This window comes from Lepus europaeus, chromosome 5, assembly GCF_033115175.1.
Source record: "Lepus europaeus isolate LE1 chromosome 5, mLepTim1.pri, whole genome shotgun sequence".
In the NCBI taxonomy this organism is placed as follows: Eukaryota; Metazoa; Chordata; class Mammalia; order Lagomorpha; family Leporidae; genus Lepus; species Lepus europaeus.
In genome coordinates, this window is record NC_084831.1 from 93,276,106 (window position 1) to 93,296,783 (window position 20,678).

General features: G+C 37.1%; 1 protein-coding gene across 1 annotated transcript in view; it reads left to right on the forward strand.

The window, feature by feature from the left end:
• PLPPR4 (phospholipid phosphatase related 4) overlaps positions 1-20,678 on the forward strand; it is a 48,120-nt gene that overhangs the window by 15,582 nt on the left and 11,860 nt on the right. Inside the window, exons 2-4 of the mRNA XM_062193446.1 lie at positions 8,949-9,134; positions 16,704-16,833; positions 19,466-19,661. Coding sequence (XP_062049430.1) covers positions 8,949-9,134; positions 16,704-16,833; positions 19,466-19,661 — 512 coding nt within the window. The remainder of the gene's footprint in view (positions 1-8,948; positions 9,135-16,703; positions 16,834-19,465; positions 19,662-20,678) is intronic.

The following is a 20,678-nucleotide window of genomic DNA, read 5'->3' on the forward strand; positions in this document are numbered from 1 at the left end:
ATGTTCGATAATTTTCATTGTAGAGATTTTGCAGTTCTTTGGTTAACTTTATTCCTAAATATTTGATTTTTGTGGCTATTTTGAATGAGAATTCTCTTTCAGTGAGCTCATTATTAGTGTATAAAGAATCTTATTTTGTAACCTGAAACTTCACAAAATCAGTTTATCATTTCTAACAGCTTGTTGGTTGAGTCTTTAGGTTTTTCCATGCAAAGCATTATGTATTCTGCAAACATGAGTCATTTGACTTCCTCTTTTCCAATTTTGATGAGGATAGCCTAATTCAGACTTGGTTATCTCCTCCAACACCCTGTTCCCACTTGGGGATTGCAGTCATTGCACAGTAGCTATCAGTGTAGAGGGAGAAATCAGTTTGAGACTCATGGGTGAAGCAGTTTAGGGCATGATTCCTGGACTTCGGCTCCTGAATCTGGCTGTTACTACTTACCTGTTTTGTGATTGTTACACAATTTATGTAACCTATCATTACCAAAATGTTTTCATCTGTAAGCGGGGATACTAATAGATTCTATAAGGTAAGTATGGAGAGTAACAACATATTAAGTTAAGCTCAATATTGGGCACTTAAGTTTTCAAGATATACTATATAAATTTTCTAGGTTCTTATTTCATTTAATAGCAGCTTGCAGATTTCTTTCAATTAATCAGAGAACATTTACTGGTCATTTAAAACATTTAAAGCATTATGTGAATTGCAAAGATTTCACAGCTGGTTTTATCCAAGAAAACTTCCACCAAAGACAGACAGAGATCCTTCTATAAATAAGTGTGAAATAGGAGACACAGGGTTTTCAGTTCTGAATGGACAGCATTGGAAAGGTTTCAGGGACAACAACCTATGTGATCTCAACCTGAAAGGATAAGGACAATTCTTTATAGGTAACACATGTGAAAATATAACCAATGTAAAGTGGAGACAAGAACCCATTTTGGAGATCTAAGTATAAACGGAACATGGGCTACATTTATGGATTGGGAGAGTTGACAGTAGCTATAAAGTAAATTAAACAAGAAAGACAGAATGAGAACATATTATGATAATCCCCTAACATCATTGTAAAAAATTTATACTCTATTTTGTTATTAGCAGGGCCAATTAAATGCACTATCAGATGTGAATTCTAAGAAAATTCGCCTGGAAACACTGTGGAGAATGAAATCAATTGTGAAAATAATAGAAACTGAAAAACTAGCTTTACAAAGGACAGTGGCAGTATGACATAAATGAGAAATATTTCTTCAGGCATGGTAGCACACGTAGAATTTTAGAATTTGATGGCAGTAGTCCTCATTTCACTAATAATGGGTGAGACCAAGAAAAATTAAGTGATTTGCCTAAATCCTAGAGAGTAGCAGAGTAGAGGAAAAGTGGATTCTCTTGATTCTCAGGCCGCATTGGTTTCTCTCAATCACACTGTCTGTTTTAATTTGTGCACATAGATATCATATAAGCTGCATCCTTTTATGCATGAAAACTAGCTTTGATTTCTAGACTTTGAATAACATTACAGATTCAATTTGCTTCATTCTTTCTCTTAAGGACACTACAAATGTTACTGTATTTTTATAATCCATATTTTAAGGTTTATTGTACTAATCTGCATATGTTACAATCTCTTGTGCAAGTGTTGCTTGCAAAAATTGGGACTGTGGCTGATTAAATTATCCTGCACCAATGACTTGTAGCTTTAAACATCCAAATTTGGATTCTGTTTTCAGCTCTAGACTGACATTTTAATATCCTCTTGACAGTTACACTTTAATAACTATACGACATCTTGACTTTAATGCTTCTAAAACAAAACCTTGCATTCTTCCTATCCAGGCTTCTCCCAGCTTTTCCCTTCCCAGCAAATGAAAAAACTGCTCAAAGCCCTGTCCTTGAAATAAATCTTTATTGTTTTCTCTTCTTCGGTGATTAACCCATTATGAATCCTATCATTTCTATCTCCAAAACCATATCCAGAATGTGTCAACTTCTCTTCACCTTAGTTCCCTGTTAAAAGTCATCTCTTATCTTGTCTGATTTCCTTCAGTAGACACTTCATGCATCTGCTAGAATGTAAGATCCATGAGCAGAAAAGGTTTTCTCTGGTTTACTGCTGATTGCTAACTCATAGAAAAGTACTTAACAACTACTAGACATTCAATAAATATTTGGTGAGTTTTAGAGAGTCTTGAAAATTTTCAGCCTGCTTCTGCTGCTAACCTGCAATAATCCAACCCACTATAATTGCTCCAATCATCCAATTTTTCTACAATATATTTCTTAATATCATATTGTACCTCTGCTTAAATCCTGCAAAATTTTCCAATCCTAACTTCTACCAAGGATTTCAATTCTCTGCGATGTTTGGTCCCAAGTCTACCTCTTTAACTGTATCATTTTTTTTAACTTTTATAGCAAATATAAATTTCCAAAGTACAGCTTATGGATTACAATGACTTTTTCCCCCCCATAATTTCCCTCCCACCCGCAACCCTCCCATCTCCCGCTCCCTCTCCCATTCCATTCACATCAACATTCACTTTCAATTATCTTTATATACAGAAGATCAATTTAGCATATATTAAGTAAAGATTTCAACAGTTTGTACCCACACAGAACATAAAGTGTAAAATACTGTTTGAGTACTAGTTATAGCATTAATTCACATTGAACAACACATTAAGGACAGAGATCCTACATGAGGAGTAAGTGCACAGTGACTGCTGTTGTTGATTTAACAATTGATACTCTTTTGTTTATGGTGTCAGTAATCTCCCTAGGTTCTTGTCATGAGTTGCCAAGGCTATGGAAGCCTTTTCAGTTTGCCAATTTTGATCTTATTTAGACAAGGTCTTAGTCAAAGTGGAGGTTCACTCCTCCCTTCAGAGAAAGGTACCTCCCTTTCTACTGGGATCTCACTAGCAGAGATTTTTCATTTAGGTATTTTTGTTTGTTTTGTTTTTTTTTTTTTTTTTGCCAGAGTGTCTTGGCTTTCCATGTCTAAAATACTCTCATGGGCTCTTCAGCCAGATCCGAAAGCCTTAAGGGCTGATTCTGAGGCCAGAGTGCTGAAAAGTGGTCTCTGTTAAATATAAGAGTGGGAATAAGAGAGGGAGGAGATGTACAATTTGGGACATGCTCAAGCTGATTTGCCCCAAATGGTAGAGTTAGAAAGGTGCCAGGGGATTCCAATACAATCCCATCAAGGTGGCATGTACCAATGCCATCTCACTAGTCCAAGTGATCAATTTCAGTTCACAATTGATCATACTGATAGGTCTAAGAGTCAAAGGGATCACACAAACAAGACAAGTGTCTGCTAATACTAACTGATAGAATAAAAAAGGGAGAGAATGATCCAACATGGGAAGCAGGATACAGAGCAGACTCAGAATGGCAGATGTTCTGAACAGTACTCTGACTGTATCATTTTTTTTCTCCCATTTGATCATACTTTTTATCTGGTTTCTATATGACTAGTTCTTTCTGTTCACTAGTATTCCACAACATAATAGGGTGACTACACTTCTTATTAATGAATCATACACTATATAAAGAAGTCAAGAGAGGAGTTGATAGGCTCCAAATATGAAGGAAGGGATACAGCTTTCCTGATTTATTCAATTTACAATGTATGCATCTATTGAACTATTGCACTGTGATTGATAGAGGTGTGTAAGTATTACAAGATCATAAAAATGCTTAAATAATGGCGTTCAGATCTGGCTGAAGAGCCCATGAGAGTATTGTAGGCATGGAAAGCCAAGACACCACGGAAAAGAAAAAGAAGAAGAAGACCTAAATGAAAGATCTCTGCGAGTGAGATCCCAGTGGAAAGAACGGGGCCATCAAAGATGGAGGTACCTTTCTCCGAAGGGAGGAGAGAACTTCCAATTTGACTATGACCCTATCAGAATAAGATCAAAGTCAGCAAACTCTAAAGGCTTCCATAGCCCTGGCAGCTCATGACTAGAGCCTAGGGAGATTACTGACGCCATGAACAGGAGTGTCAAATTGTTAAGTCAGCATCAGGAGTCACTGTATACTTATACCCCATGTGGGATCTGTCCTTAATGTGTTGTCTAATGTGAAGTGATGCTATAACTAGTACTGAAACAGTATTTTTATACTTTGTGTTTCTGTGTGGGTACAAACTGATGAGGTCTTTACTAATTATATACTGAATTGATCTTCTGTATATAAAGAGAATTGGAAATGAAAAAAAACAACCTGGTGTTAAATTGGAAATGGCATAGAAAATTAATTAATTTAAAAAAATATTATGTAGGATCTCTGTCTTTAATGCACTGTACACTGTTATTTAATGCTATAACTAGTACTCCAACGGTAGTTTTTTCACTTTGTGTTGCTATATGGGGCAAACTGTTGAAATCTTTACCTAATATATACTAAACTGATCATCTGTATATAAAGAGAATTGAAAATGAATCTTGATGTGAATGGAAGGGGAGAGGGAGCGGGAAAGGGGAGGGTTGCGGGCAGGAGGGAAGTTATGTGAGGGGGAAAGCCATTGTAACCCATAAGCTGTATTTTGGAAATTTATATTCATTAAATAAAAGTTTAATAAATGAAAAAAAATAATGCTTTTATTTTGGTTCAGAAAAGTTCTTTAATCCACGCATAACTCTTTCTTTTTTATTTTTTATTTTTATATTTTTTAAAATTTTTTGACAGGCAGAGTGGACAGTGAGAGAGAGAGAGACAGAGAAAGGTCTTCCTTTTCCGTTGGTTCACCCCCACAATGTCCTCGGTGGCCAGCGCGCTGCGGCCGGCGCACCACATTGATCCGAAGCCAGGAGCCAGGTGCTTCTCCTGGTCTCCCATGCGGGTGCAGGGCCCAAGCACTTGGGCCATCCTCCACTGCCTTTCTGGGCCACAGCAGAGAGCTGGCCTGGAAGAGGAGCAACCGGGACAGAATCCGGCACCCTGACAGGGACTAGAACCTGGTGTGCCAGCGCCGTAGGCAGAGGATTAGCCTATTGAGCAATGGTGCCAGCCACAAAATTCTTTCTAATCACACACTTTCACAAACTTTTTGATGACCCCTCATATGCACGGATTTCAAGTGTTTATTCTCCAAACCAAGATAATTTTTTTCTCTTAATTACATTTTCCACAAAATTTTTGAAGATTCTTATATCTTATCATTGTTAAATGAACAATAGTAAAAAGGAAAAAAATCAACATGGAGCTTTTAGAAGTGATATGGCCAAAGACAAGAACAACCAGATTATCTTTGAGGTAAATTCTGAAGGCATAGACTTTGAAAATAAAAGAGAAATAGCCTTGTTACTGCCCCCAGCAACAACTACAAAAGCTCAAAAGAAAGTAAAGAGAGAAGTAAAGCTTTTTTCTGTTATTACCATGCTAAAATGGATACATACTGTAGTGTTCTCTTTTTTAAATTGGCATCAGAAAAATCAATAGTATCTAGCAAATGTGAACTTTTGATATGTTTCTTTTTACTCCTGTCCTCTAAAATAGTTATAATTTTCTTTTTTAAAAATTGATTTATTATTTTCACTCACTAGTTCCTTAGCAGATATTAATTATATAACAATCAAACCTTTCTTTTTGACAACCCATTTCCTAATCTTCAGGTAATTGATTTCCTTCCCCTGTATTGATGCTTTCTTGTTTACATAATAACTAGAGAAAACAATTTCCAATGCCTGTCTTTAAAGACTTTTTAAATCTCATGTTCAAAATTTTATTTTAAATCCAATCCAAATAAGTCTGTATAGTTTTATTATGTGTATATAGATTCTATACATGTGCCAAAATTTGTTAAGTTTCTTACACTCCAAAGGGATTTATGTTATTAAGTAATTCAAAAGATGAAAGGCATCTTTGAAAGCAATTATGTTAAAAATAGATATCATCGTTTAATTTATGACACTAGAGTAGTTAAATCCAACATAAGAACACAATATATAAAGTTACTTATTTTCTGAATATTTTTTTTCAAAAATTTCTTTTAATCATCAGAATTGATTTTTAAAGACAATATATGCTTTTTTAAAAAAAGATAAAAACAAACATCAAAAAGGAAATTTTTTCTATTTTTCTTTTTTTAACTTTTATTTAATAAATATAAATTTCCAAAGTACAACTTTTGGATTATAGTGGTTTTCCTCCCCCAACCTCCCTCCCACCTGCAAACATCCCATCTCCTGCTCCCTCTAGCATCCCAGTCACATCAAAATGCATTTTCAATTATCTTTATATACAGAAGATCAATTTAGTATATACTAAGTAAAGATTTCAACAGTTTGCACCCACACAGAAACACAAAGTATAAAGTACTGTTTGAGGACTAGTTATACCGTTAATTCACAATGTACAACACATTAAGGACAGAGATCCTACATGGGGAGTAAGTGCACAGTGACTGCTGTTGTTGATTTAACAATTGACACTCTTATTTATGGCGTCAGTAATCACCCTAGGCTCTTGTCATGAGCTGCCAAGGTGATGGAAGCCTCTTGAGTTCTCCAACTCCAATCTTATTTAGATAAGGTCATAGTCAAAGTGGAAGTTCTCTCCTCCCTTCAGAGAAGGGTACCTCCTTCTTTGATGGCCCATTCTTTCTGCTGGGATCTCACTCAAGAGATCTTTCATTTAGGTCATTTTTTTTTTTTCCAGAGTGTCTTGCCTTTCCATTCCTGAGAAACTCCTCATGGGCTTTTTAGCCAGATCCAAATGCCTTAAGGGCTGATTCTGAGGCCAGAGTGCTGTTTAGGACATCTGCCATTCTGATTCTGCTCTGTATCCTGCTTCCCATGTTGGATCGTTCTCTGATTTTTAATTTTATCAGTTACTATTAGCAGACATTAGTCTTGTTTATGTGATCCCTTTGACACTTAATCCTATCATTATGGTCAATTATGAACTGAAACTGTTCACTTTGACTAGTGAGATGACAGTGGTACATGCCACTGTGATGGGATTGAATTGGAATCCCCTGGCACATTTCTAGCTCTACCATTAGGGGTAAGTCCCATTGAGCATGTGCCGAACTGTACATCTCCTCCCTCTCTTATTCCCACTCGTATATTTAACAGGGATCACTTTTCAGTTAAATTTAAACACCTAAGAATAATTGTGTGTTAATTAAAGAATTCAACCAATGGTATCAAGTGGAACAAAAAAATAATAAAAGGAATAAAAATAGTAAGTTGTTCCTCGACAGTCAGGACAAAGGCTGATCAAGTCATTGCTTCTCATAGTGTCCATTTCATGTCTACAGGTTTCCTTTTAGGTGCTCAGTTAGTTGTCACTGATCAGGGAGAGCATATGATATTTGTCCCTTTGGGACTGGCTTATTTCACTCAGCATGATGTTTTCCAGATTCCTCCATTTTGTTGCAAATGATGGGATTTCATTTTTTTTACTGCTGTATAGTATTCTATAGAGTACATATCCCATAATTTCTTTATCCAGTCTTCTTTTGATGGGCATTTAGGTTGATTCCAGGTCTTAGCTATTATGAATTAGGCTGCAATATACACTGAGGTGCAGACAGCTCTTTTATTTGCCAATTTAATTTCCTTTGGGTAAATTCCAAGGAGTGGGATGGCTGGGTCATATGGTAGGGCTATATTAAGGTTTCTGAAAAATCTCCAAACTGACTTCCATAGTGGCTTTACCAGTTTGCATTCCCACCAACAATGGGACTCAAATATGCTTCTATAAAATATAGCAGACATTAATACATGGATGGATAAGTGATATAACTGAGAAAGTATTATCAGTTTCAATAAGGCTAATGTCTGAAAGGACTAACAGGTACAACATTAGTGACAGGAATTATTATCTTTCAGTTGCTGTTTACACACACACCACAAGTCGTCTTTAAAATGTTGATGGGCAATGTATATCATGAAACAAATATGTGTAGATATCAAAATTATTTTGTACTTAAATATATTTTTGATAGACCCCTTATACAATATGTATATGTATTCGTTAGTCACTATGTTATATATTTTTAAATTATTTTAAAAGATTTATTTCTTTTCATCTAATTGAATGTTAGAACAACAGAGAGAGAGACAGAGAGATATCTTACATCTGCTACTTCATGTCCCAGATGCCCACAACAGTGTTGGGCCAAGTCAAAGCCAGGAACCAGGAACTCCGTTCAGGCCTCCGACTTGTATAACAGAAATGCAAGTAGTTGGCCATCATTCCTACCTCCCAAGCATATTGGCAAGAAGCTGAGTTGGGAGTGAAGGAGCTGGGACTCAAACCAAGCATTCTGGTAGAGGGTGCAGTGGTCTCATACAGTGACAACCAGCTGCACCAAAATGCCTGCCCCTATGATGTATAGTATGAATGGAAAAATAGGAATAAGTAAAATTTTAGTCTGGGAAGTAAATAAAATCCTAAGTATTTACTATAGTAGATAACTACAACAAAGAGCAATGTGTAAAACTGTCCTCAATAGAATACTAGCAAATTAAGAGTGAGGAAATTACTCTTAGAAGAGATTATCATGTAAGGATTAATGAGAAAGTTGATGGGTATATTATTTTTGATAATTAAAAGGCTAACAATAACACTAACACTTATAATCTGCTTTTTGTTCCAGATGTTGAGGTTTTCTTGCAGTAACCTCATTTAATACTTTCAACTTTCCAGTGATGACAGATAATTTCAATATATCTCTTTCACACATAGGAAAACTGAGACTAAGAGAAACATTTCCAAGGTCACAGTAGCAGCATCAGCAGCAGCAGCAGCAGCAGTAGTAGTAGTAGTAGTAGTGGTAGTAGTAGTAGCAACAAGTGAAAAAGCATCTTTGAGGTGTCAAGAAAGTCATATGACCTCACCAGTTTCATATTTTACAATATACTGATTATTTGGATGTCCTGTATATAAGAAACCATTGATCTTTTACGTCCCTCCTTCTCAGTTACCTATATTGGCATCATCGGTGGTTAGCCTGTACTTCCTTGAACTCACGGATGTCTTCAAACCTGTACATTCTGGATTTAGCTGCTATGATCGGAGTCTCAGCATGCCATACATTGAGCCAACCCAGGAGGCAATTCCATTCCTCATGTTGCTTAGCTTGGCTTTTGCTGGACCTGCAATTACGGTAAGAATTCCCCTCTACATGGCACTGTCAATCCCACAAAACAAAACATAACATGTTTATGTAATAAATGGGTGAAAAACAAACCAAATATTGGACCATGAAAACCATGTCTTAAAGAGACTTTAGGAACATTATTTGGAAATAGAAACAAATTATTTCCATTAAAAGTTAAAGCTTATTCGATTTCAAAAATGACAGATTCCTAATGTCAACTTTCATAAATCACTATGAAAAATGTTGCAACTGCACAATTCTTTCAGAATGGTTAACATGTCATTTGTGATAAACTCCCTACTTAAAATTTTTTTCTTGTGCTCATTTGGTATCTGAAGTCTAGAAAATTAGTGGGAAAATAATTCTATAGCCAATGGACTTCTCAAAACTACATTGTTATAACATTTGCAGTCTCATTTTTTATATCAGCACTTCTTATTGATTATGAGCACTAAGTAGCAGTAATTATAAAAAACTCAAAAGTAGCATTGCTGGCATGCAGCCACATACACAGGTACACAATAATATGCTTTAGATGCAAAATGGGCATTTTCACTTTAAAATATGCATACAAAGAAATGCCAAAATCTACTAGAACTGCATTAAAAACCTAGTTGTTTTCCCCATGTTAATCACATTGTTGAATAGCACAATTTTAGATATATCCATTTCTAAATAAGATTACACAAGCGGTTCCACAATGTCTTATGCCACCAGAATATTCTCTAAAGGATCAGACCATGTTTCTTTTCTTTTCCTTTTTTTTTTTTTTTTTTTGCCAGGCAGAATTAGACAGTGAGAGAGAGAGACAGAGAGAGAGAGTTATAGACAGTGAGAGAGAGAAAGAGAGAAAGGTCTTCCTTCCGTTGGTTCACTCCCCTAATGGTCGCTATGGCCGGCGCTGCACCAATCTGAAGCCAGGAGTCGGGTACTTCTTCCCAGTCTCCCAAGCGGGTGCAGGGACCCAAGTACTTGGGCCATCCTCTGCTGCCCTCCCGGGCCACAGCAGGAAGCTGGACTGGAAGAGAAGCAACTGGCACCCCAACCAGGACTAGAACCCGGGGTGCTGGCGCCTCAGGTGGAGGATTAGCCAAGTGAGCCACAGCGCCGGCCAAAATCATGTTTCAAAAGTAATACTATTTGACAGCGCCGCGGCTCAATAGTCCCGGTCGGGGTGCCAGATTCTGTCCCGGTTGCCCCTCTTCCAGGCCAGTTCTCTGCTGTGGCCTGGGAGTGCAGTGGAGGATGGCCAAGGTCCTTGGGCCCTGCACCCCATGGGAGACCAGGAGAAGCACCTGGCTCCTGGCTTTGGATCAGTGCAGTGTGCCAGCCGCAGCCATTGGAGGGTGAACCAACAGAAAAGGAAGACTTTTCTCTCTGTCTGTCTGTCTGTCTCTCTCTCTCTCTGTCTCTCACTGTCCACTCTGCCTGTCAAAAAAAAAAAAAAAAAAAACTAAAAAAAAAAAGTAATAGCATTCATTTCTACCAGTAGGAACACTTGCTTTGCTTTTAGTATCTTTGTGAATGTCAGAGGATGTGGCTCTAAATGGAAAGCTTTATTTAAATGGATTTTTTGCAAGATACTTTAATAAATTGACCTATTTATATTTAATACTTCAACAGTTTTAGCATTTTTAAATTTCATTTTTAAAAAAATTATTTCATAGAGAAAGAAAGAGAGAGACATAAACAAAGAACTCCCATCCTCTGCTTCACTCTCCAAATGCCTGCCTGCAAGGACTGGACCTGGGCAGGGGCCAAACTCATAGCAATTTTACATTGCTATGAACTTTTATAATGTTTTCCCAGTATTGACTATCAACACACTATTTATACCATGAATAAATCTCATAAAATATTATTAGAAAATAAAATTGAAACTTAACTTTCCACAAACTTTACCATATTTAGAATATGTCAAGTGACTGTAAATTAATGAATTATTTGAATTACATTATTCAATTAATTAAAACAACAAATGATATATTTGGAAATAGCTGTGATTCTGAGACTAATAAAACATTTAAAAAGAAGATTATTGTTCAGAATAACAGCATCTTTCTGTCATTTTCTAAAACAAAAACGTTTGAGCAAAGCAGAAATAATATAAAGGGTCTTCAAAGAGTTCATGAAAAAAGCATATTGTGAAAAATAATTTGGATTTTAAAATACTTTTGCTCTATAATAATTGTACTGTTTAATTCTGCTTCTCCAGGAACTTTTTGCAGTATTCTTGTATATGCTCTAAATCTTTCCCATTAGGTTCCAGCATTGTGGTATAGCAGGTAAAGCCATTGCCTGCAACCCCGGCAATCCATGTGGACACTGGTTCATGTCCCAGCTGCTCCGCTTCTGATCCAGCTCCCTGATAATGATACAGAAAAAGCAGCAGAAGATGATACAAGTGTTTGGGCCCTTGTTACCCACATGGGAGACCTGGATGAAACTCCTGCTTCCCAGTTTCCTGGTTGCCCTCTGAGGAATAAACTAGTGGGTGGAAGATCTTTCTGTCTCTCTGTCTCTCCCTCTCTCTCTCTATTTCAACTCTGACTTTCAAATAAGTAAATAAATCTCTTTTTTATGAAAGGCAGAATTACAGAGCGAGAGAGAGAAAGAGAGAAGAAGGAGGAGGAAGAGAGGAGAGAGATCGTTCATCTGCTGGTTCACTCCCCAAATGTCTGCAACTACAAGGCCTTGGCTGGTCCAAAGCCAGGAGCCAGGATCTTCTTTTGGGTCTCCTATGTGGGTGCAGGGGCCCAGTCACTTTGACTATCTTCTGCTGCTTTCTCAGGTGCATTAGCAGGGAGCTGGATTGGAAGTGGAGCAGCCAGGTCTCGAACTGGTGTCCATATGGGATGCCAGTGGTGCAGGCAGAGCCTTAGCCTGCTATGCCACAACACCAGACCCATAAATAAATCTTAAAAAAAATCTATCACACTAGAAAGCATTTTTCTTAGTTGTCATAAAGTGCCAAAATTTATCATAAGTGATGCATTTTAAATAAAACACTTCATAAATATTCATGATTTTTCTGAAAAAGACTGAGTTGACATACAATCATTTAAATAATTTGCTTTTTGTATATCCAGAACTCTTTCTTCCCTAGAGTATCTTATCAAGCTCTTACAAAAGCAATTCTAATTGTGACACTCCCTGTCAGCACCATTTATCTCATGTTGTTCCTTTGCTGACATTGTTACATATCCTGGGGACAATGACCTTAGCTTCATCTCTGAGTTCTTCTTGCTTCTATTGACTCCCTGTCTTTCCAAAATAAATTCTAATTTGCAGTTTGGGGACGCTTTCTGGGAGAATCACAATTGAAGCTCTCTTCCTTGAGCCCTAAGAAAGGAAAGACAGAAATCCAATAAGGCTCCCTTCCACCAAACTTGCCTGCGGAGCTCATGCCAACTCCTTCCACAATGGCCCCACTCAATTCAGCATTATTTGTAGAGTCTCTATACCTTCTGCATGCCTCCTACTGGGAAGTGAACTAAATTAAGAAACCATGTATACCCTGGACCCCTAATTTCTCCCATACCTCTTATAGCTGCAGGACACTTCAGTGTCAGCAACATGTTGCCTTCTTAGGTTTGGGACAAACACCTTGATAATGAGACAAATCTTGATTTTGCTGATACCAAATGTTGGTTTTCCTACCTTTCTCCAAACACACACTATATCTCTAGACTTCATTCTAATTTTATTTTTCTCTGTGATTCTAAGGCCTTCTCCCAAAGCAGATTTTTTCAACATTGATTCTGTAGGGTCTGTGGTCATCCTACTCAAGGATCATAACTCCAGCTCTAATCTTACTATGTAAATTACTGCTCTAACTCCTTTTACCACTTTCCCAAAGTGAAAATATCAGATTCTAGTCTCTGACTTTCATGCATGCCATTTTGTTGTTGTTGGTTTTATGGTGGCATAAACTATTCCCAAAGTGCGGTGCTAAAGACGCTAGAGAAGTAGAAGGAATCCTTTGTTTGGAAGTGGTTTTAGGGCAGATTGCCTGAGGGGACGGGTTTCACCTGTTCATTCTCATGGAGGGAAAAGCCCATAGCAGCAACGGTCTATAAAAGGACCTTCACATGAACAAATGGAAGATCCGCTGATACTTAGGCCAGCACTTAAATACAAAACATTTTGCACTTCCTTTTCATATGTTTTTAATGCTTTGAGAGATGTTTTTAAAAGAAATTTTCTTCAGTATATTGTCTGTGAAACTGTAAAAATGCATTTCATGTCTATGAAATATGTATTCTTGTTTCTCTAAAATTGTCCTTACATTGGAAATTTCTTTCTTAATATCTAATTTTCCTTTATTTTAGAATATATAAAATAGGCATTTTGTTTAGGTCTTCTGAGATTATTCCTCAGAGAAACAACACAGAATATGTGGATTTGTCATAAATATTCATGAAGTCTACAGAAATAGAAAAAATATGTAATTTTTTCCTTCCCTGGAAATAAAATTGTTATTATATATTGTTAAAAGATGACTGCATCTAATTTTATAGGAGATTTCTATTGGAATTTAATTGTCATTCCCAGAAGTTAGTCTTAGCTTTAGGAGACTGTACAACCAATATGTAGAATATTAAACCTGTTAGAACTTCCAAAAGACATTCACTGGATGTTTAAACATTGAAAACACTATGAGAAATATTACAATATTTCTGTTGTTCTGCTTTGTATTACAAGGGAGAGATTTTGGATTCTGAGTTCTCCATATGGTGACTGTTCCAAGACCAGTGGCCATGTGATAACAAGCAACATATTTTCCCTTGACTTATCCCCAGAAACAGAGTCACCAAAGAAATTGTTCCCAAAATCTGCCAATAATATTTGTTACAACAAAAAAAATTGTATTGGTTCTTCTCAGGCTTGGGTATAACAAAAAGCAGTATTGTAAAAAACACTTTTCAGAAACTATTTTCTGTTTACAAATGACAAAAGCAACAAATAATTTTGTTGTAAAAACTTAAATCTTGGCTCCTTAATGTGTGTACCATTCAGAAGGCAGAGATAAACAGAAGATCTGGAAACACATCAAGAGGCATTCTCCCTCACTCTGAGGAGAATTTGGTCTTTAAACCCAATTGAATAATTTTGAAAATCCATGCAATGACATACAGACCAATATTAAATTAATAGAAGTATAAGGAGAAAATTAACATGGCCCTTAGTGAAAGGAACAGTTGGGTGATGTCAACATACTGAGAAGAAACCTCTATCCATATTACATAATCAAGCCAAATAGTGTTGACATGCTCTCAACATATGAGTTTTAAGCATATTAAACAAATCAAATGAAACTCCATAAATGTGAATGTCATTTGAGATAATGACTATTAAGCTGTATGATAAGACACATTTCTCTAATAGAACTGTACAAATAAATTATTACATAATTTATTATTGTTCATGGACAAAAAGTGAATTCATATACAAATAAATTAAAAGAGAAAAATAGAAGTGTTATTAAAGAAGTAAAAATGAAATCAGTCTCTTTTAGTTGTACAACGATGTACTTTGTAGTAAGTGGTTAATTTTTTTGAAAATTTGAAATAGCTATTATATTGTGCAGCGTGAGTGACATGTTCTGTCACATCTATCTATACAGGGCATAGGACCGATTGCATTTCCATGTCTAACTTGAAGTGCTAATGTAAGATGATATTTTGCAAGAAGTATAAATGGTTAACTCCATGTTCACTGATTTGAAATAAATTTCTTTGATTGTTTCTTTACTAATGTATTTTGAAGGACTTTCTCCTGCATAAGTTATCCACATGTATAGCTATTGGCAGAGTTCCACTAAGAGAACCAGTTCTTTACTTTTTATATAAATTAAGATTCTCTATTGTTGTACATACACTACATTACCTAAGAACTAAATAACAATTTGGACATTCTAAGAAGAATGCCAAAGGCTTACTGTTATTAAGCAAAACACTACAATTTTAACCATTTCATAAAATAGATGTCACATTAGTAGTGAGAACTTAGAGGCTATTTCAGTCCTCATTATGGTTATAATATTTATGGTGACATGGCCACTGGTATTTGAGGAACTGTTAGATATCATGTAACCTTACTTTTCTCAGTTTCAAACATTTTTGTGAATCATGATCTAATTTCACAACAATGTTTTAGGTTCAATAATCTGAAATGCTTGAGAAGTTTTTACATAAATAAATCATAAATTCAAATCATGCTTCTGTTATACAGAATAATGGCCACCTTACAAATAATAACTCCAAGACCCAGGGTATTTAGCAAACATGAATTCCACATGTTCACAAACATTAATCTCACAATGCTAGGCATTGTGCTAGTCAGAGAATTTATGTAAATAGTAGAATATTTTCTCACATGTGAAGGATAAATCGTGTCATTAATGTGGGAGGAAAAAAGGTAAATGGTAAATAAGAAATACTTCTTCTTTCAAGATAGTCCTAGCCTAGTGAGACTCCATCAAATGAACAATGAAAGTTCACTTCAATGAAGCTGCAATAAAGGTGTGAATGGGAGATTTTTAAAAGAGCCACATGAAGAGGACACAATTCAGTTTAGAGTGCACTAAAAGAATTCAAGGAAAAACTCCTGGAGCAAATGATGCCTGAACAATGTTAACTTCACTTATCCCATTTGTCCAAAAATCCCACAGCAAAGTTTATTGTTCCATAACTGAGACAGCCCTGATAATCACAGTATCGTTCTGTGCCCATTGTGAATACACTGTCTCAATACCTTGTCTCTAAGAAATGCCACCTTGCTTGCCCAAACTGTCTTGTGATCTGCATTCTCAAAAAAGATAACCACTAGCTAGACACAGCATATCCTTTTAAATATAATTTAATGAAAAAATTCATATAATGTAGAGAAATAAAATTTAAAATCCAGTTCCTCATTTGCAGTAGCTACATTTTGAGGACTCACTTTGTAGGTAGTAGAAACCATAAGACAGTGCAAAACATGTCTCCATTCTCATAGAAATTTTAATTGTATAGATACACTCTAGATAGCAAATTTACACCTTCATGCATGCTTTCTATGGAACGATCCTCATGCTCAGTACCAACGTGTTTTATGGACCTAATCTTCTAGAAAGTGTTCCTGATCCTAACTTTGGGGCTTTTTTTTTTTTACACCCTGCCAGTCATCTTAGTTTCACAGGTTTAGGAATGAAATGCCAAGACTGTAAGAGCCAGGGCAGAAGCAATCACTGTGTGCCTAATCAGTCAGAGGTCACTGGATGTTGTTGGGCAGAGCACCAAAGGTCTGAGTGCTGCAGTCATATTGAAACACCAGGATGCTCTCACAGCTTTGATAGGTAGGCAGGAGTACAGAAGATCCAACAAAATCTGTTTAGAGTGTCCTGGTTGCTTACTTCTCACAGCTTATTCAGATACTCATGATAAATTACCTTCACCTCTAAATCTTTTAAGAAAAATATATCTTTGCTGAATTAGCAATGTGTTGAGATGATATGTGACTCCCTTTCTCCCTTTTACCCATTGGTATAACAGGTACACCCACTCTTTTGCCTGAATGCCCTTTGCTTTGCAGATCATGGTAGGGGAAGGAATTCTCTACTGTTGCCTGTCCAAAAGAAGAAACGGGGTTGGACTGGAGCCTAACATTAACGCTGGAGGCTGCAACTTCAACTCTTTCCTTAGAAGAGCCGTCAGATTCGTTGGTGGGTGTGGGAAACCACAAAGAAAGGAATTGTCTTTTTAAATAGAAATGTTTTATTTAATTACAGATGTTAAGTGTTTGAAGCTATAATTTAGAAGTACAATTTTGGTACATGATGAGTTTTACATAACCCAAGAAACATTAAAAATACCAAAATTCGGGCTTTGTATCTGGAATGTGTTATTTAGTTATGGTCCTTGTTCTGAAAGTTAGCAAGCCATGTATTTCAGTATTTTTTTTGTCTTAGCTTTGATTAAAGCATAACTTTAAAAGATTTTACCACATCTATGTTCAATTTTTAAAATGGAGAATGAAGGTCAGCAGGCCAATATGAAAGGACAGTGCTTTAGAAATTACTTTAGCTACAACAATGATTCCACTTAAAATGTCCTGGAGTGTCTTTACCCAGAAGTTACTATACATGCAAATGTCACCAGCCAGCGCTGTGTAGTGGCTATTTCTCCAAGGCTATAGCCCCTCACACTCTCCCCAATTTGTATGACGTCTGTGGAAAATCTATAAGCTTGTCTGAAAAGCATTTGGATTACATCAGTTTCACAGCCTTCTTCTGTTTGGCTAGCATAGGAATATCATAATGCTGTTTGAATCACCAGTTATTTTACTTATTTACTTGTTTTCAGTTAAATAGTCACCCACTATACAGTGCAGCAATCTGAACACCTGATATTCATTTCAAATAAGTCAGAATAGAGTTATTTCTTATCTATGACATATCAGCCCAAAAGAATAAGTATCTTCCTTTAATACATAGTAAATAATTAAATACAAAATTCCCATAAAAGGAAAAACCTGATCAAAATCATGCCCCAAAATCTGCTCCAGTAATTATTTTTTAGCACCACATCAAGCAAGCATGAAAATAGACCCCCATATTAAGATCACAAACCGAAGCAAGGAAATGAAAATATAGGATATGTAGCTGATCTCATAGAAAATATTCGCTAATATAACACAATGTTGTGGACATAAGGGGCATACACCCTCTCTGAAATGCCACCAAACTGTAGAAATGATTGCTCCAGCCTAGGGAACAATGTTTCAGAGTCAGCTGCCAACAATTCCCACTGTCTGTAGGCCTGGAGATTCTCGTTTTCCAAATGAAAAATCAGGTGGGTTTCTCCTCTCATTTGAACTCTTTACCAAGGCCTTCCATGCTCTAGGAATGAGAATGTAGAAATAAAATTTCTATGTCCTGGATCCCAGATGTGCTGGGGAAGGGAATGGCCGAGTGGCGATTAGCTGACGATAAGCAGAGAACGAGACTGCAAAGCAGGGTAATGTGTATCCCCCTACACTTGGTCTGGAGGAATCAAGTGAAGAATTACCCAGCTGCCTTTCACAATGATTTCTATGAGGAACTCATGAATCATACTCCAGATTATCAAGTGAGAACGAATCCAGGGTGTCAAAACAGCATGAAAGGTATGGACATTGTCTAGATTACGGGTATGTGAGCAGAGAGCTGCATTTCCAAGGACAAACCAAGCAAGCAGCTGCAAAAAAACACGGAGTTTCTGTGCACTGGTGTACCCCAGAGCTTGTGATTTTATGGTCTAACACTTGTTCCAGGAAAAAATAAAAATAATTTGGATGAAGAGGAAAGATAGAGCTTCACAATTTCATGGAAAGTACATACTAAGAAAAAAAATTATGCATTAGTTTCAAAAGTTTTAGCTCCATTTTTTCCCATGAGCTTCTTGAAATCTTATGTAAGAACATGATCTCTTAGTTGCAAACATTCAGGCAGGATCCCATTGCCATGTAAGCAAAATATAATTATTGATTCCATAACAGGGCTTACCTGCCCTCTTCTTTTGATTAGCACCCACAGCTAGTAAGTGTGGCTAGAGTTAGACACCAGGCCAAAGGAAGAAAGAGTTCTAACAGTTCAGACATGTTAAGCATTTTTCAATTAATTGAAATTTTCTTCCATTTCCCACTAACTCTTCTCCAGTCATGCAATTGGCCACCTTAAGGTATCTGACCAAAGGTGACCAATGATTAACCATGTTAAGAACTGGCCCTTCTTCTTTCTCTTTTTTAAGATTTATTTATTTATTTATTTGAAAGGCAGAGTTACAGAGCAGTAGAGGAAGAGAGAGAGAGAGATCTTCCATTTGCTGGTCACTTCCCAATTGGCTGCAATGGCTGAAGCTGCATCGATCCAAAGCCAGGAGCCAGGAGCTTCTTCTGGGTCTCCCACGTGGGTGCAGGGGCCCAAGGACTTGGCCCATCTTCTACTGCTTTCCCAGGCCATAGCAGAGAGCTGGATTGGAAGTGGAGCAGCTGAGACTCAAACCAGCACCCATATGGGATGCTGGCACTGCAGGCAGCAGCTTTACCCACTAGGCCATAGTGCTGGCCACTGGCCCTTTTTAACCAAACAAATATGCCTCACATTCCCACTTTGCAGATATAGCCCTTTCTTTGGTCTTAAATATATATTTGGAAATTCAGAGATATTTTTATATTGTCTTCCTGAAATTAACTCTTTAAGAAATTAATCGCAACAAATTTTAGGGTTGCTCTGTTAATGTGTGATGAATGTTTTTATGCTGATGCTACAGCATTAACCACCAACTTGGTAACAGTTTCTTTCATTTTGCTTATAGGTGTTCATGTATTTGGACTATGCTCTACAGCTCTCATTACAGATATAATACAACTGTCCACAGGATATCAGGCACCATACTTTCTGACTGTGTGCAAACCAAACTATACCTCTCTCAATGTGTCTTGCAAAGAGAATTCCTACATTGTGGAAGATATTTGTTCTGGATCTGACCTTACAGTGATCAACAGTGGCAGGTTAGAAACTGAAATCTAGAAACATGTCCAATGTCTTCCCTATTAAGTAATGGCTACAGTATCATCCTATGCATTCCTTTTTTCAGTCATAATGATTTAGGTTTTATTTCATTTTATTTCAATTCAGTGATTTCTTTTTTTCCAACTTTTATTTAACAAAATAAATTTCCAAAGTACAACTTTTGGATTACAGCGGCTTTTCCCCCCCATAACCTCCCTCCCACCCACAACCATCCCACCTCCGACTCCCTCTCCCATCCCATTCTTCATCAAGATTCATTTTCAATCATCTTTATATACAGAAGATCAACTTATTATATACTAAGTAAAGATTTCAACAGTTTGCACTCACACAGACACACAAAGCATAGAGTACTCTTTGAGTAGTAGTTTTACCGTTAATTCACATAGTACAACACATTAAGGACAGAGATCCTACATGGGGAGTAAGTGCACAATGACTCCTGTTGTTAATTTAACAATTGACACTCTTATATATGTCGTCAGTAATCACCCAAGGATCTTGTCATGAGCTGCTAAGGTGATGGAAGCCTCTAGATTTCACAAACTCCAATCTTATTTAGACAAGGTCATAGTCAAAGTGGAAGTTCTCTCCTCCCTTGAGAAGGTACCTCCCTCTTTTTTCTTAATTTTTTTTTTGACAGGCAGAGTGGACAGTGAGAGAGAGAGACAGAGAGCAAGGTCTTCCTTTTCTGTTGGTTCACTCCCGAATGGCTGCTGCGGCCGGCGCACCGCACTGATCCAAAGCCAGGAGCCAGGTACTTCTCCTGGTCTCCCATGCGGGTGCAAGGCCCAAGCACCTGAGCCATCCTCCACTGCACTCCGGGCCATAGCAGAGAGCTGGCCTGGAGGAGGGGCAACCAGGACAGAATCCGGCGCCCCTACAGGGACTAGAACCCAGTGTGCTGGTGCCGCAGGCGGAGGATTAGTCTATTGAGCTGCAGTGCCGGCCGGTACCTCCTTCTTTGATGGCCCGTTCTTTCCACGGGAATTTCA